The sequence below is a fragment of the Hippoglossus hippoglossus genome, chromosome 20, assembly GCF_009819705.1.
Source record: "Hippoglossus hippoglossus isolate fHipHip1 chromosome 20, fHipHip1.pri, whole genome shotgun sequence".
NCBI lineage: Eukaryota > Metazoa > Chordata > Actinopteri > Pleuronectiformes > Pleuronectidae > Hippoglossus > Hippoglossus hippoglossus.
Window position 1 is genome coordinate 1739553 of NC_047170.1, and position 16058 is coordinate 1755610.

General features: G+C 41.0%; 1 protein-coding gene across 1 annotated transcript in view; it reads left to right on the forward strand.

Annotated features, from left to right (window-relative positions):
* The window catches only part of reck (reversion-inducing-cysteine-rich protein with kazal motifs), a 69478-nt gene that overhangs the window by 16081 nt on the left and 37339 nt on the right, over positions 1 to 16058 (forward strand). Inside the window, exons 2-8 of the mRNA XM_034572530.1 lie at positions 4283 to 4341; positions 7977 to 8051; positions 11780 to 11816; positions 14206 to 14291; positions 14456 to 14503; positions 15119 to 15152; positions 15543 to 15740. Of these exons, the coding sequence (XP_034428421.1) occupies positions 4283 to 4341; positions 7977 to 8051; positions 11780 to 11816; positions 14206 to 14291; positions 14456 to 14503; positions 15119 to 15152; positions 15543 to 15740 (537 nt within the window). The remainder of the gene's footprint in view (positions 1 to 4282; positions 4342 to 7976; positions 8052 to 11779; positions 11817 to 14205; positions 14292 to 14455; positions 14504 to 15118; positions 15153 to 15542; positions 15741 to 16058) is intronic.

Below are 16058 nucleotides of genomic sequence, written 5' to 3' on the forward strand. Positions count from 1 at the left end.
TCTGGAAATACACATTATGTTTCTGAAAGAACTGAAATAACCCAAAGTATTAAAGACACATGTTGTCATAAACCCTTTTATTCTCTAAAAGGAGTTGAACTGTACTGCTCATCATTCAGTTCACTTAATTCCAAATATACGTAGATACTAACACTGCAGTGCAATACTCTCAAGTACAGATACCTGACATCCAGGCTGTGGTATATAGTAAGAGACAGTAACGTGTAATGTGGCTGAATCAAGTGCAACAATGCAGTGGACTACTTCATGCTGGTGCCTCTGAATGTAACAGCGTAGCAGAGGAGGAGCTCTTGTTCCCGTTGTACGTACGCTGAGCCGGAATGGGGCCAGCACTCATTAGCAGCCAGCCAGGGGCCTCATACTGTACATGACTGAATGGTCTCCATCATCCCTCCCCTCACATTATTATGTCACCTGCCATTGTTTGAAAAAGCTGCTGTGTGTGTGTGTGTGTGTGTGTGTGTGTGTGTGTGTGTGTGTGTGTGTGTGTGTGTGTGTGTGTGTGTGTGTGTGTGTGTGTGTGTGTGTGTGTGTGTGAGAGAGAGAGAGAGGGAGAGGGTGGGAACTCCTTTGTTCTCAGTTCATTCAGGCCACATAGTACAACTACAGACAAAATCCGTAAAATAAGGTCAAGGAAACCTGGATTTTCAGCACGATTTTGAGCTCAAGGACAAAATTGTTCAAATAGACGTGTAAGTCACGCAGTCATTGACTAGCGTTTTGGACTCCTGGAAACTGGAGACGTATAGATCTGAAGTTTGGTTTCAGCACATATATAACTTGTCTTTGGATTTCAAACGCAACTCTCAATAACGAGCAGCAGTTTTCAGTGAAAAAGCTTGGATGAATACACAGAACGCTCCCTGCCCAGCACCAGGGCTGTCGCTTTTTGTGAACATTCAACCTTTTGTGACAGGCCTGAATTCAGAATGTACTGTTACAAGTGCAGCAGAGCATTTGAAATGATTTGCCTTGAGCTCCAAAAGAGGGCACTATAAAGGTTCACTGTCAGCTTAACCTATTTCTGCCCCGTTAACCTTGCATTGTGTTTAACAACTGCAGCAGCTCTGCTCCCAGTAGACCACACACACCAAGTCTAAATGGCACTTTAGACTCAGATTTAACTTTTTTAATTGTACAATATTCATTCCTGTCTGTGCAATTTAGTTGCTCATGCATCTGTTTCACTGTTCATACTCTTACACTATAAATTCTGTTCACACTATTTATTATTATTATTTATTATATCGTATCTTATCTTATAAATGAGTCGCTTTCTAATCAGTTTAAACAAATTCCATTTTGAACTTTTTTTGGAATGTGACAGCAGCAAGCAGCAGGCTGCATAAGAGACAGATATATCCCCCTGAAGTTGGTGGAGTCAAAACTGAGCTGAAAGGAGAGTTAATATTCATCAGGTGAACACAAACACAACTCTGGATAAATGCTAGTGTTGCTCCATGTCTGTTCATCTGCCCCCAAGTGGCCACAATAACAATGAATTAGAGCTTTCACACTAACTTAAACTATTACGTGTTGCCAAAATACTTTAGGCATTCTGAGACCGAGAGGAACGGAGAATCGTCCTGCAAAATAAACCCAATGACCTGTAGAGCCACAACTGTGTGGTCAGTTCAGTTTTACTCATTATTTACTTACTCATGCACATCACATACACCCAGTGAAAGCCTGCTCTTTTTCAGAGAAGCTAAGATGAGTGTAACAGACTTAGTGATGGAATCCAGACACACACACACACACACTCACACTCACACAGACTGAAAGTAGTCTCACTTCCTCACACACGTGAACATACTGATAAGCGGGTGTTATGGTTTTCATCCGCCTGCTTAAGGCCTGTCAAGTGCATGGCCTTTCTTAAAAGTCTCAGAATGCCTGCCAGCAGTGGTTGTAGAGAGAGCTCCAAATATGGAGAGGGGATCCAGCAGAAATTAAGGCCCAATTGAAGACTCCTTCAGCTGGATGCATTTTGGATATTCTGTGAAATAATTATGAAGAGTAGAACTTTTACCCATCTGCGTTCTGAGACAATGCTGTTTGAATATCTAATTGTTACAAAGATCACCTCTATTGCTTTTAAATAAGAGCGACAGTGACGGGAAACAATGGCAGAGAGATGGGAAACACAATAGATGTCCCTTGCTGAAATCAAACAGGGTAATGTGGTTTGAGGCTATTGGGGGGGGGGGGGGTCCACTTCTATGTTGAGGGTGAATTGTAGTATGGATTTAGACCATGGCTTAAACATCTTCAACACAGACCAAGCGATTTGTCATCCGTATGTCTTGCTATCACCTGACTCCTGTGCTGTTTTGAATTAGTTTCCCTCTTTTTTTCCTCATTTAAAAAAAAAAAGTTAGATCCTTTATCCTCACTCAGCAATTTACTTTCTTTCAAAAACAGTGTTCATGTGCATTTATCCATAATCAAACCCCTGCTGTGTCTGACATCAGTCCATACAAACAATGATTCATGAAATGAAACACATCACAGCTCAACCCACTGCTGCAACCGTATTAACCACATAATCAGCTCCTCTGAATGTTTGAACGGAACTGAACACAACAACACATGGATTTGTTATTTGCCCCTCTGAGATATGTCAGTGCCAACACCGTCACTGTGTCATTGGCTGAACTTAAACAATATATAAGTGATCAAAGAGAGTTGGAGGAACTTTACCCTGCTGAGATCTCAGCGGAGTGAGTGATCTGTCAGGTTTGTCAAAACAGTTTATTCATTCAGTCACACTCTATTCCCAGCAGTCATGGTGGTGGTGCACATTTTTTGCGGCTTTGCCTTCTACAGGCCCACTGGTCAGGGAAGAAATGTCAAACATAGTGTCAACTTTAAACTGAAATCTGCACTAGATGACTTCCTGCTAGGTCTTGAAACAACTTAAATTGAGTTTGCCTTATAGGACTAGTACATCTTCTCATATTTCTTAGTGAACTGTCCTTGTAGTGGCAACACATTAAGAATGGGTTTGTCCTGTAACCCCCTATTTCTATTATAAGCAGTCGGTCATCTGTTATCGAGGTGATGATGAGAATAAGGTTAAGGCTGAGGTCAAGGATGGTTTTCGCTGTACCCACCATAGCGGTCATGCATCATGCTTCCTAAACTTCTCTCAGGAGGGAGGAGTGTGAATGCTCACAAACGGAAAATAAGAAAGAACAATAAATAATATGAATATAAATAAACTTAAATACGGCTCCTACAGACACAGACGGTGGCAGAGAGAGCAAGACGTGCCCCGCTGCCAGTTCACCTGAGCAGCTGAATTTCCGTCCAGCTCAGCATCACTGTGTGAGACTGTTGTTTGTGAGTCCATGCATGAGGAGGTGGGAGCAGTTTGTTCACTGCAAACTGAGCCAAGTCACTTACTGGAAAACCCTGGAACCCTGCTGCCAGCCAACATCTCCTGTGTGTACGTGTGTGTGTGTGTGTTACTCCTGTTCACACAAGAGGATATTATTTACCTAAGTGATAAAAAAGGGGGCCTGTATCTTTGCCACATCACCAAGCTTCATCCCACAACATTCAGGGTTTGGAGGAGGATGATCTCAGATTCTGGTTCAACTTGTCAAAACCAGATTTTTGGGCTAAGTGAAGACTAAGCAAATTTCTTATTCATCAATATTCATACCGAGGAAATATATTAGGTTTAAGACCCCTGGGAAATCCACAGTGCTGTGATAGTTAACTATTTTTTTGTGTCAATGAACTTCTAACCGCACATCAATTGTATGTTCATTTTAAACAGCAGTTTTTAATTTGTCAGTATGTTTAATGGAAGCTGCTAACATCATCTGGATACTGTCTATTGAGTGGTTAGGGCAAACCAAAATAAAATAGCAACAGAAATCTGCTAACATGGAACTTAATGTGGGCTGAATTAGTCAAATTAAACAAAATGATAAGGTGATTAATATAAAAACTAAGTTCTGTTCTATTTATATATTAACATGTATTAATATATAAAATTACACTCCTGTAAAAATGCTAAAATGGTTAACTGATTTTTATACATTTTCTAATGTTTGAATGTTAGCAAGCACCAGAGTTTCCACCTGTAGCTACTCACCAAACGTCAGTATTCAGTGGGCAGGAAATTGACATTTCATGTTCATTTTACTGAAGTAAGCTCCACGAATGTATTGTACCATCCTTAAGGTAAACTTCAAATCTTTGTCTTCACAAATGATGATGATGCTAAATAATGTGTATTTGTCTGCAGATCCTGCCTGTTGCCATCATGCAGCTGAGTTCTCGTCTTGCAAAGAAGCTTGTGACCAGGTAGGAACAGACAGACGCACGCACGCACGCACGCACGCACGCACACACACACACACACACACACACACACACACACACACACACAAGCCCACTCCTCAGCCCATTATAGTCGGCTCCTGAATAGAGTTTTTTGAAGAAGAGTGGTGTAAAGTTTTTTGTGTCTTGGTTCTTTGAAGTGCAGACAAGTTCTTCCTCACCCTGTTTCAATTGGGAGCAGGTGATGTCGCTCTCTCTCTCCCTCTCTCTCTCCCTCTCTCTCCAATCATGTCCTTAAAGACAAAGACGTGAAAGATGCTTTTCTCTGGAAGCAGCAAACAGGCAGAGTTCAAACCTCATTCCTGCTTTTGAAGTGCGGGGGGGGGGGGGGGGGGGGGGGGAGTGAGGGGTGAGGAGTGTCATTGGATAGAACTTATTGTACTCTTATTGGTTGACATCATCATTTTGCCAGCCAAAGAAAGACAGACCAGGGACAGAAAAGGGACATGAAATGACGGAAGAAGATGAATATAAAGTAGAGGAGAAATAGGGCGGACATCTCAAAAGAAAGAAAGTGCTGAGGGAAAAAAAGAGAGAGGAAAATGGGCTTTTAGAAGTGTGATGGCCTCAAAACACCCTTCAGAGGCTGTGGTTGAGGTCCTGAGTGTGTGGGTGGGTGATTAGGGGGTGGGTGTCAGGCACAAGTTGTAATCACCAGCCCAATTTGAGCTCTAATTTGTACCTGGTTACACCCAGAAAATGAGTGGTTCCTTTAAAAGCCCCAGTTGTAATCAGCTCAGAGAATACTGATTAAATTAATGAATCCCAGTAAACCTTTTTTTCATACTGCTGCTCTGGTACATCTTATATAACGTTAAATAAAGTTAATGTTTTTTTTCAAATCTAAGCATGTGAAGGATTGGTATTATTTACAAATTTTTTTGCCTAATTTGGGTCATTACGGGACATACAAATGTTAACTGAATATCAATGAACCTTAATATCTGTTATGTTTTTATGCATTCCTTCACCATTTAATGTATTGAACTTGTACGATCTATTATACTACAACCACATTCCAAATGACTTCAAAAGTGGAATATGTTCCAGTGATATTTCATTTCTAAATTTCTGCAGTAAATTTTTAGAGCATAATGAGATTACTGATAAGAAAGATGATCAAAACTTTAAAAAAATGAGCTACAAGTTGTAAAAGTGAACTTTAATTTGTTTGGAATATGACGCTCTATTAGACAACATTTTCTAAAAGGTTCTTTGCAGCCAACAAAGGTCTGTGGGATTTCATTTCAAGTAAACGCCACATGTTAATTCTACTAACTGACGAAACCTTCAAACAAAGACAAGAAATCGGTGCAATAAGCTGCTAGTGACGCCTGTTGGAACGAGAAGTTGCTGACTCTCCGGTCTTGGCGGTAAATGATTGGAAGCCCTTGCTGCACTGAAGCGGTTTTCTTCTGCATGCAGTGTTTGATGAGCCCACCGCTGTAGAAAGAGCCCGTCAGTCTGCCAGCCAGCACTTATTCACCTTTCATACAGACAAACAGAGAGTCTTACAAATGGCCCACAGGGCTCATTGGTTTTCAGAGTTGTTGCGTCGGGAGATTCCTTTGATTATCTGCCAGCAAACCATTGCTGCTTTTATTGGTGTTTTTCTGTCAGTTCAGGGGGTGTGTAGGGGCATATGGAAAATAACCGGTCAAGTTCTTGTCAATCTGCACTGCATTCCATTGATTTAATTTGCTCCAGCAAAGAACTGTCCAAGAACACTTGATTAAATCCACATCATGAGCACCTGCTGCCTGGCCAAAAGGGAATTAACGTCCTCCAAATGGACAGTGGAGCACGAACCGAACCTCTTAGTGAAAGTGAAAGATGAACCTGGTGAAAGATGTACAAAGATTAACTTCTCCATGTACAACAAATAGCATATTAGGTTAAAAAATGTGAAATAGAAACACATTTCACCAGTGTTGTATGTAATATAAAAGCAGTATAAAAGAGTTAGTTGATGAGGCAAAATGTTCCCTTTATAAACACATCCAACTGACCCAGAGCAGCGCTATCATTCATTTGTTTCTCTGAGGAGGTGCATGTGTGAACGCAAATGTCCGAGTGAGACGCTCCACAGTTTCTACGGACTTTATAATGCCTGACTGCCTAGTATAAAGTATATAGAAACCCAGGAGAAGTCGATGTGTGAACACAGCAGGGAATCCCCCACTGGATTCACAGCGAGCCATCGGGGGGGGGGGGGGGGGGGGGGGGGGGGGGATCGATGCTTCTAACACGCGACAGATGCAAAAATGAAAAAAACAAAAAGAAAAGAAATATCTTCTGGTAAAAAAGCAGTGACACACACATAGGAGACACGGACAGATGTCAAGAGAGTTTTTAGTGATAAGAGCTGATGACGGGGATTGGGTGCTGTAAACGATCAGGTATCCTCAGTGCTGCAAGCCTCTCCCCTAAGGTTCCTGTACCACCTCCTGAGCAGGGACTTTTTATGGGGTAAAAGTATTGCCTTGAAACTTTAAGTTCCTGGTCCCTGTAGTGGAAATGCAAAGGTTCTTAGCTCCTGGGGAAAGTTCCTGCAGTGGAAACACAACTTTAGTTCCCTGAAGAAAATTCGAAGGACCAAAAGTTCCAGGTACATTTGGTCAAAACGTGACTCATGTTTGTTGTTTGGCGTAAGATTTAATTTCTTTTATAGTCTCTATGGTGATGGCAGATCATCAAAGCATCTTTGGAATTTGTTGTACGGTTTTGAGCCCCTGTTTACGTCTGAGAGTTGTGTAAGAAAAGTGAAGATCCACTAAAACAAGTAGTCCTCCCATCAGTCTGAGTGAGAGAAGCTGTGAATCTCACTTGTTTGGATTTCCATAACATCAGATTTCAGCCTGAGAATGTTGGCAGTGGCTGCACTCTCCCAGGCTCTCGTCGTGTGTGTGTGTGTGTGTGTGTGTGTGTGTGTGTGTGTGTGTGTGTGTGTGTGTGTGTGTGTGTGTGTGTGTGTGTGTGTGTGTGTGTGTGTGTGTGTGTGTGTGTGTGTGTGTGTGTGTGTGTGTGTGTGTGTGTGTGTGGATGCACACCACAGACTTGTGGATGTGTGTCTAAGTGAGCGTATCTTGTGTAAGTGTCGGATCTTACTACATTATCCAACCCGTTCCCATGGCCTGAACACCTCTGTGCTGGGAAATAAAACAATATGAGGCTAAAAGTGCAACGGTCACATTTTTACTGTTTTCGTTGGTCAAAGTGAACATGATATACCGTGTCTGCCGATTCTGATCAGACTCAATAAAAGAGGGAGCGGCCCCTGGTGCTGGGTGCGTTTTTCGCACAGTAAATTCCAATGTCAAAGGGATGTCGGCAAGAAAAACTGGTTTGCTTGAATAACTGAATAATTTCACCCACTCAGACGTGTGAATCAGCTGCTGCAGAATACTGTTACAAAGGATTCCTGCACTTACCTGATTCCTCCAAAGAATCCACCTAAAACTGAATTGTGTGAAAAATGAGCTCCTGCCTTTGTAATTAATAGATGGAAATACAACAGTCTCCTGCTTTCATCATCCCTGTGCACACATAGAGTATGTGGATTTATAATGTTCTATATTTATTCTGTTTCTGTCCTGCAGCTCGCCACGATAAAGAGTGAGTCTCGTCTGAAGCACCTCCTCCAAAGGTTACCCAGTTACTGTCCAGAGTCTATGGTGAGTCTTCTGTCTGTGCACTGCAGATATTTTTATACACATATTGAGCAGGTGTGGGTGTATCCATCATATGCAGCGAGGTGAAACATCCTGACCTGGAACTCACAGTTGTGTGGTATTGCATCATATCAAGGTCCCAATGGATGAATCTTAGCTGTTCTTTTGTTTATTGTCAAGGAAGTTACAGTTTCTCTCTCAGGCTGCTTTATCGCTGGTTTTCATTAAACCGTTGAATGTCAGTAAAATTTGAATATTATACTGTGGGACAAAAACAAGCAATATAGACTTAATTTTGAACTCTGTCAAATTATGTTCCTGTTTTATCAATATTATTGACAGAAAGAGCAACTGACATAAAACACCAGTTCATAAGAAAAATAGTATTTGTGTAGCAGAGTTAATTCCTCCACCAAGACTGATTCTCACTATGTCAAAGCAGTTTAGCATTACTTATGGACTGTAGTGGCACACCATTTTCTAATTTATCCTGCCACTGTCTCATATTGAACCAATAACAAATTGTACACTTCTTTTATTAACATAAGAGATCTCTAAATTGGTGTTTATGTTGCTGCATTGTACAGCTGTATGCAGTGCTATTTACAGCACAATTTAGTTTTTAAATGTAATCCTTATTTAATCAGTCACATTGAGATCAAGAACTCTTTTCCAAGAGAGGCCTGAGAACAAGAGACATTCACAATCAGCGACAAACAATCAAACACAAGCAACAACAAAACAACACAAAAGAAATGAATTAGTAAATAATAAATGAATACATTTGCTTTATTGCGGACTCGCACTAACGTCTATAGAGTCAGAACCCATAATTTCATCTGCAAGTGGCATGCATGCAGTTCTCTCATGTAAACTCCTCGGTCACGTGAACATGCACCCCTGCTACCGCCATAGGTTGAATTAATTCTGTGAGAAATGCTGCAAAGAAAGTGAAATATAAATCCCAGATTTTAATTTTTTGCGTAATCTTGCTAGTAAACTAATTTAAACACAAATTTAAACATAACCTCCTTAACAGAGGTAAGGGAAATATACTTTATATGCATCCTGCAACTGCAGCCTCAGAGATTATTAGTAAAGAAAAAAAACTAAATTACAGAAAGTAAAATGTTTACATGGTTGGTTTCATGGTTTCGTCAGCACACTTAAAATCACATGTGGACCGTTCATGTTGATAAAAGTGATCACTGAACATCTTCAGCAAACAATCTGATGATGAAATGCAGTTTACTGGAAAACAACCAGTGCTTTTGGGCAAATATCGCCTCCTTTCTTCAAGTAAGAAGAGCTTCATGTAAATCATAACCTCCGCTAAGGAAATCCAGGATTTTTTAAATTGTTAAATCTTTTCACTTTTCTCAACATTTTAATTGATTGTGTAGATCTTGATTTAAAAAATCTGGCATATTTATGGGAATGCTGTGATTTGGTGCAGATCCAAATCTATTGGCTGAACGAAAATGTTTGATCCCCTTCTGGATGTTGTGGATCTCGCTGAAACCCTTTGAATGAGTCACGACAGTGTGTTTATTTATGGTTTTAATTGTTATGCAATCTTGATTGAACTGAGAGCACATGTAAAGTTCTGACGTCTTGTTGTGATGCCTGTGATTAACTCTTGGTCAACGTTAAGACAAATTTAGTTTCATCTCTCTCGGATTTATACAGGAAGTGGGTTGGTGGTTATGGTTAGCAGAATACAGCAGCACCTGGTTAAACCACACACACACACACACACACACACACACACACACACACACACACACACACACACACACACACACACACACACACACACACACACACGTGCGCACAGGCACAATCCTCCTTCCTCCCACCATAGCTAATTACAAAGCAGAGAGGCTAGCTCAGTGCGTGTCTCATCTCTCTCCAACAGTCTATTAGAACCACACCAGTAATTAGACTTAAGTGTTTTCTATCATTGAAACATGTGTCCTGTTCTTATTTAGCTAAACTGAATTCAAAAGCACTGAGAGCACATACACATACATGTAGTCACATTGGCCTGTTTTTAATTGTTGTTTGGGAATCTCTCCTTTCATTCACCCGTGGACTTGTTAAGGGCCAATTTCGAAGCTGTGTGTTGAAACTAGTATGTCTCACGAAAAGATTAACTTGTCATTCTAGAGGATGATTGTACTCGGATGTTTTTCTTATTACATTTCTTGATTCACACATGTAGGTTTTTGGAAGAATACTGGGAGGAACCGGAACATACACACAGAGGAAGCAGAGAGTAGAGTTCAAAAAGGCAAAGTCACAAAGGTCCAATAGTATAAGCCGACGATTCATAAACCGGGGAATAGCCCAGCGTCAAAAACCAAGGGAGAAAACACGAGGCCATAGAGATCGATGAATACACAAGGGAACAGACAATGGCAGGAGTGTTGGAAGTTATCATTAAAACACTGGTGTTTGGGCTTTATGCTTTTTTGACTTAAACCAATTGAGCATCCTCCGAGGAAGATCATGAGGCGAGGTTAAAAGCTTAAGTTTGGGTTAGTGTTTGTCTGTTACAGAAGAAAAAAGAAAAGTATATAGTGAGATTTGTATGAGCCGTGTGCACAAAGGCCCTGGCTCCCTGGACAGACATGGTTTTCTGCTTTGGCTTGTTTAAAGTGCAGCATTTTTCTTCCTGGCGTGTTTTTGCGTTTTTGGTCCCTGCTTCATCACAAATCATGTCTACGCTTCATGTACAGCCACTGCTACTTCTCAGTCTGGCCTATAAACGATGCTGACGCCTGCTGACGGGAACCTTTGTTCCCCAGCCAAGAAACACGGGGGAGTGGTAACAGTGACGTATTAGGTTTAAACAAATGACTGTCCTTTAGAAGCATAACAGCACGGAGAGCTATGTACATTTCTCCTTCCGCCATGATGTTTTCTGTCCTTCTGCGTTTTGCCGTCCCATCAGTATATCTCTGTCCATTATACAGAGGAGACGGACAAACGTGTTGGTGACGATAAATATAATTAATGTTTGTCTGGCATTCAGACATTAAAACTTTCTGGTAAGCATGATTATCATTTTTATCCACTTTTTTCAGTGACAGATTATAGCAACTGTAAATATTACTTTACACAGTAATAAAAGTAATAATACTATTGTACTTTTCCCCTCACAGCTAATCTTCACTGGGCCTCTTCCTGCCAGCACTCACCGTTAAAATGAGATAATGACCTTATGAGGCATATTTCTAGGCACAAGCGCTGAACAACTATTAAGAACAATTTAATCAACACGAGCAAATTCAAAAAGAGATGAAAACAGACTCAATTTCATTGGCATCTTTAAATATTCATGTGATGAGTGAAAAATGTGAAAACTGAGGTATTTTAACAAAGACTACACATCCAAAACATGGCTGTGACCTGTGGGTGTTTCCACATCAAAATGCCTCTTTTAATACACTCATCATCAATTCATTTGGATTTGGATTCAAATTGGGACTTGATCCTAGAGACTTGAGATTTGGGACTTGCACCACAGTAACATTGTCCGGTATCTGGATTATGTCAAAAAGTAGATGGAAAAGCAAAGTTACCCTCCTCCTCTTGTGCAATGTAACTGTGCAGCACTGCTCAGAGTAACTTTTTGTACAGTAATATGAAATGGATAAACATTTTTAAAAGATTTAAGTTGGGATGTATTGTATGACATTAACCCTTTCCTCTCCTTTGCCTTTAAGAATGAACTGTGGATGTGCATCAACTCTACTCTTCCAGGTAAAAAAAACCCAAAACATTACAACCAAAAATGTCTGAATCTTCCACATGTCATTTAAGACCCCCTTCTACATCTTTACATTCAGTGTATCAAATGTGTTACGTGTAATGTGTAAACCCACAGATAAATCAGCTCAGACACAACGCAGTTTCCCTCCAGATCTTTAAAAAATGTCATCCTTTTGAAAATCCTTTTGGTTTAAGTGGCTGCAACTTTACTATTTCGATTCAGCTGATGGAAAGTGCTAAACCCACTGTCCACTAACTGCTAGGCATCAAACAGCAGACAGACACTGTCAGAGACTGGCTGTGAAGCACAGTGAAGCATGTAGCAGCAAAAGAGCCACATGCAATGTTTCCCTCAGGCGATGGAGGTGTGGGGGGGACTGAGTCCTCAACTAAACAGAATGTACATACAGTTACTCAAAAAGGAAACACCTTTAATCTAGTAATGACATGACACATGCCATTCAGCTTGAGCTGTCTCTACTGTGTGTATCTGGTTGCATGACAAGAAATGGTACAAGTGAAGCTGTTCAGTCTGTGAGGAAAGCCGACCCAGCATCGCAGAGTGGAAAGCAGCCAGTGGCTTCAAAGTTGTAAACCCTGCCGCCTGTGCTGCAGTGGAAGAAATTGACCTGTCGGAAGCCTAAATGCCTCCATACGGGGAGGTTTTGTTACTGTTTCCTTTTTGTACCCACTAAATACTCATGTCCAGACAGCCTCAGGACTCAGGGGAAGATTGAAGCCGTTAAGGAAAACACCTCCCTCAGATTGTCAGGCTGCAGTGAGATATCATCGATTCTCTGATGTTCACTGCATTCCAGCACCTTTTAGGGATTTACTCTGATTGTGAAACCACTTCTTACCAAACGCACCAGCTTCAATTAATGAGTCCTTCATTTCACTGAATGCCTTTCAACTACTTTTACAAAATACAGTGCACCCTGTTGGAACTCTAAATATACTGGGGGTGTAAAGGTGCAAAACCTGCTGCCTGGTATGTACAGTTAAGTTTTAGGGTCTATATGTAATTAGTGTGACAGGGAATACAAAGGTATAGAAGTTAACTTCCTTAGGTGATAAGGGTAGAAGTTAAAGTCCTGAGTACTTAGTACTCATGGGTCGGACCACACCGATCTTTGAAATCATATTGAACTTAACTACACACCCTGGAAGTTTCCTGACTGCATAATGCGTGGTTGTGATGCTATCACAGTGACCATATTTGTCCACAGGCTGTCTCTGGCAATCTTGTAGCTGTTCCCTGTACTGTGGGTGTCTCCAGGACACACACACACACACACACACACACACACACACACACACACACACACACACACACACACACACACACACACACCTCACCATATGGGCCAAACTGCTGTGGCTGGTAATTAAAAATGTCCATTAAGACGAGTTTGTCAATTTCTAATTAAAATACGTGTCTGTCGTCCGTCCATCTGGATGGAGAGGGAGAGTGCCAGGGCAGCAGATGATCTGTGGCCAACTGCCGCTGCTGCTCCTTCTCACAGGACTGTTTCAATGGACTGACTTCACTCATGTGAAGGATCATTGTAGTGGAGCTCAAACACTGTAACAGATGTCTTTGTTTAATGTTTTTTCAAATGTTATAGCTTGATGCAATCCTGGATTCTTTTAGGCTGATATGAGACCAGTATCGGCATATCAAATTTGGGTAGGATCTGATTGTGTGGAGTCTAGTTAGAGTACTGAAAATGTTCATGCTGATTGATTGATATTCACCATCCTGTCATGACACCTTTTTGTGAAAACTCAAAATATTCATAATGAAGGTCTTCAGGCTTCTCTGACCAAATTCGAAGTGGATATGTTCAACCCGCTTTGGGGAGGATGTCAAAGTGTAAAAGCAGTAATATCACCTATCACCACTTGGTGGCACTGTGACCGTGAATCAATATTGTCATAAAGATGTATTAAGGCGAAGACTCCCATCCACCATGTGACGTTTGTTACAGATTTGAACATGTACGGCACAGTTATAAAGACCCGCTTCCAGTTCAACAAAAACTAAAAACATTTGCAATTTAACATCATTATTGTCTTAAGATCAGACTGACAAGATTTGAAGATGATTAATAATCCACAGACTATTTTGTCAAAGTACAAGGTATATGGAAATTGCAAAATATGCCCAGAATGGTGGAAATCCTGTTGGGTTCAGGGTATGAATCCAAGAGACTCCAACAGACTCCAATAGATGTGTCTCCTGAATTTCATACATTTAGGGCAAAGTTAAAGCAAGGGGGGTAATGGCCCAATAAATAAGAGTGTGTAAGATAAATATCTATCTAAAATGAATTCTTATCACATATGGCTGAGTCTTTGGTGTTTGATTTGTCTCCAGGAGTATCCAGGAAATCAGATGGCTGGGTGGGGCTGGGCTGCTGTGAGCTGGCTATCTCTGCTGAGTGTCGCAGGGAATGCAGACAGGTGAGAAAGTCCAAATAGAATATGTCCAGATTTCTTTGTGAGAATGACTGTCCCATCAGTTTTATTTATTCATGCTCAGGTCCGGTCCATCTATGCTGTGTTTTCTACTTTGTTTTCATACAAGAGTTTAACCTGCTTTGATTTTCTTTTCTTTTTCCTTATAGGCAACATCTAAAAATGACATAACAAAAGTTTGCAAAAAAGTCACAGAGGTAAGTCATACAGTTTCAGAGATGTAAAACCAGTTCAGTATATGCAGGTTAACCTAAAAGATTTGTAATATTCTTACCTAACCAATTCAAGTAAAGAAGCGATAAAAACACCATTCCTAATACCTGTATTTTCACAGCACTAGTGGCACTTCCAGTACCACTATTACTACTACTACTACTACTACTACTACTGCTACTAGTACTACTACTAGTACCACTACTGTATACTCAACAGGACTCTACAGTTTGAAGCGGTGCATCTTTCGATCCTGCAATAATAACAATCATAACCATAAACAAATGAATGGATTCAGTCAACAGAAACGCTAGAGCGCTTTACTTTGAAACGGTTCCAGGAATATTTATGTTTTTGACATAGTCGAAATAGACGAGACCCCGACTCTGTAGAAGAGCAGCTAGGCTCACATTCAGGAGATGTGCCTAATTCTTCGGTTGATCTGCTCATCACTCTCTACAGCCTTTGATATAGTCTCCTTAAGCCTTCAAAATTGCTAGGAAACAGAGAGATAGTGTTTGAACTTTTTTTTTGTTTTTAAAGAAGTTAGCTGAATAGCAGAGGCCAGTTTAACCTCAGTTTTTCTCTTCTTGTTCTAGAATTCCCTCTACAGCTGCATCACCAAAAATGAAAGTAAGTGGTTACTCATATACACAAGCTGAAGAGAGAAGAAGCAAACAGGTTCACAGACCTCATCTCTCCCTCCAGCCAACAAATAAATAAACCTCTGCGGCGCATCACCATGTTTTTACACCAGTAGATGGGCTTGTTTGTATTCTTTGTCTGCTCCTTTCTCTCTGTCTCATTCCTGCACTGTCACACACATTGCAAATACACAACATGCACAGATGCACACACACACATAGCAGAGCCATGTCATTTCTCTGGCAGAATGCATCAGCCAGAATAATGCATTGTAATGAGTGTTTATCTGCTCGAGGGTCTGAGCACTGAATTCAACATACAGTCATTGGTAAAGAAAATGAAAATAATGCAGTGTGTGTACGTGTGCTTCCCCTTCAGTGGGCTCTACATGCTGCAGCTATGCAGGGCGTCACACCACCTGTAGGGAGTACTGCCAAGCCATCTTCAGGACCGACTCAACACCCACTGTGTCTCAGATCAATGCTGTCAAAGAGTATTGTCAGAGTCACAGCCCTCAGCTGCTCAGCTGTGTCAGCAACTTCACCAAGTCCTACCCCATACGCAGCCCCATAGACAGTAAGTGTATCTGCTCACTACACTGGATATTCTTTTCTACAGCAGTATTAGAATCAACTCTCAACAGCAGATGCATTTTATATGTCGGCAGTAGCTGGTGGGAACTCTCCTAAAGGTGTACTCCACCGAAAATCATAGACACCCCCTGTGGAGATGAAAGCGGTGCTGTGAAAAGTCTGTATCCTGCCCCCTCACAGAAAAGTTACAAGACCCAGAGTCACAGGGACATGTTGGCTTTGATATCCACAGACACCTCTGAAACCAGTTCTGCAGCATAAACCACATCTTTCCTACCCAAGTTCTTCTCCACAAGATATT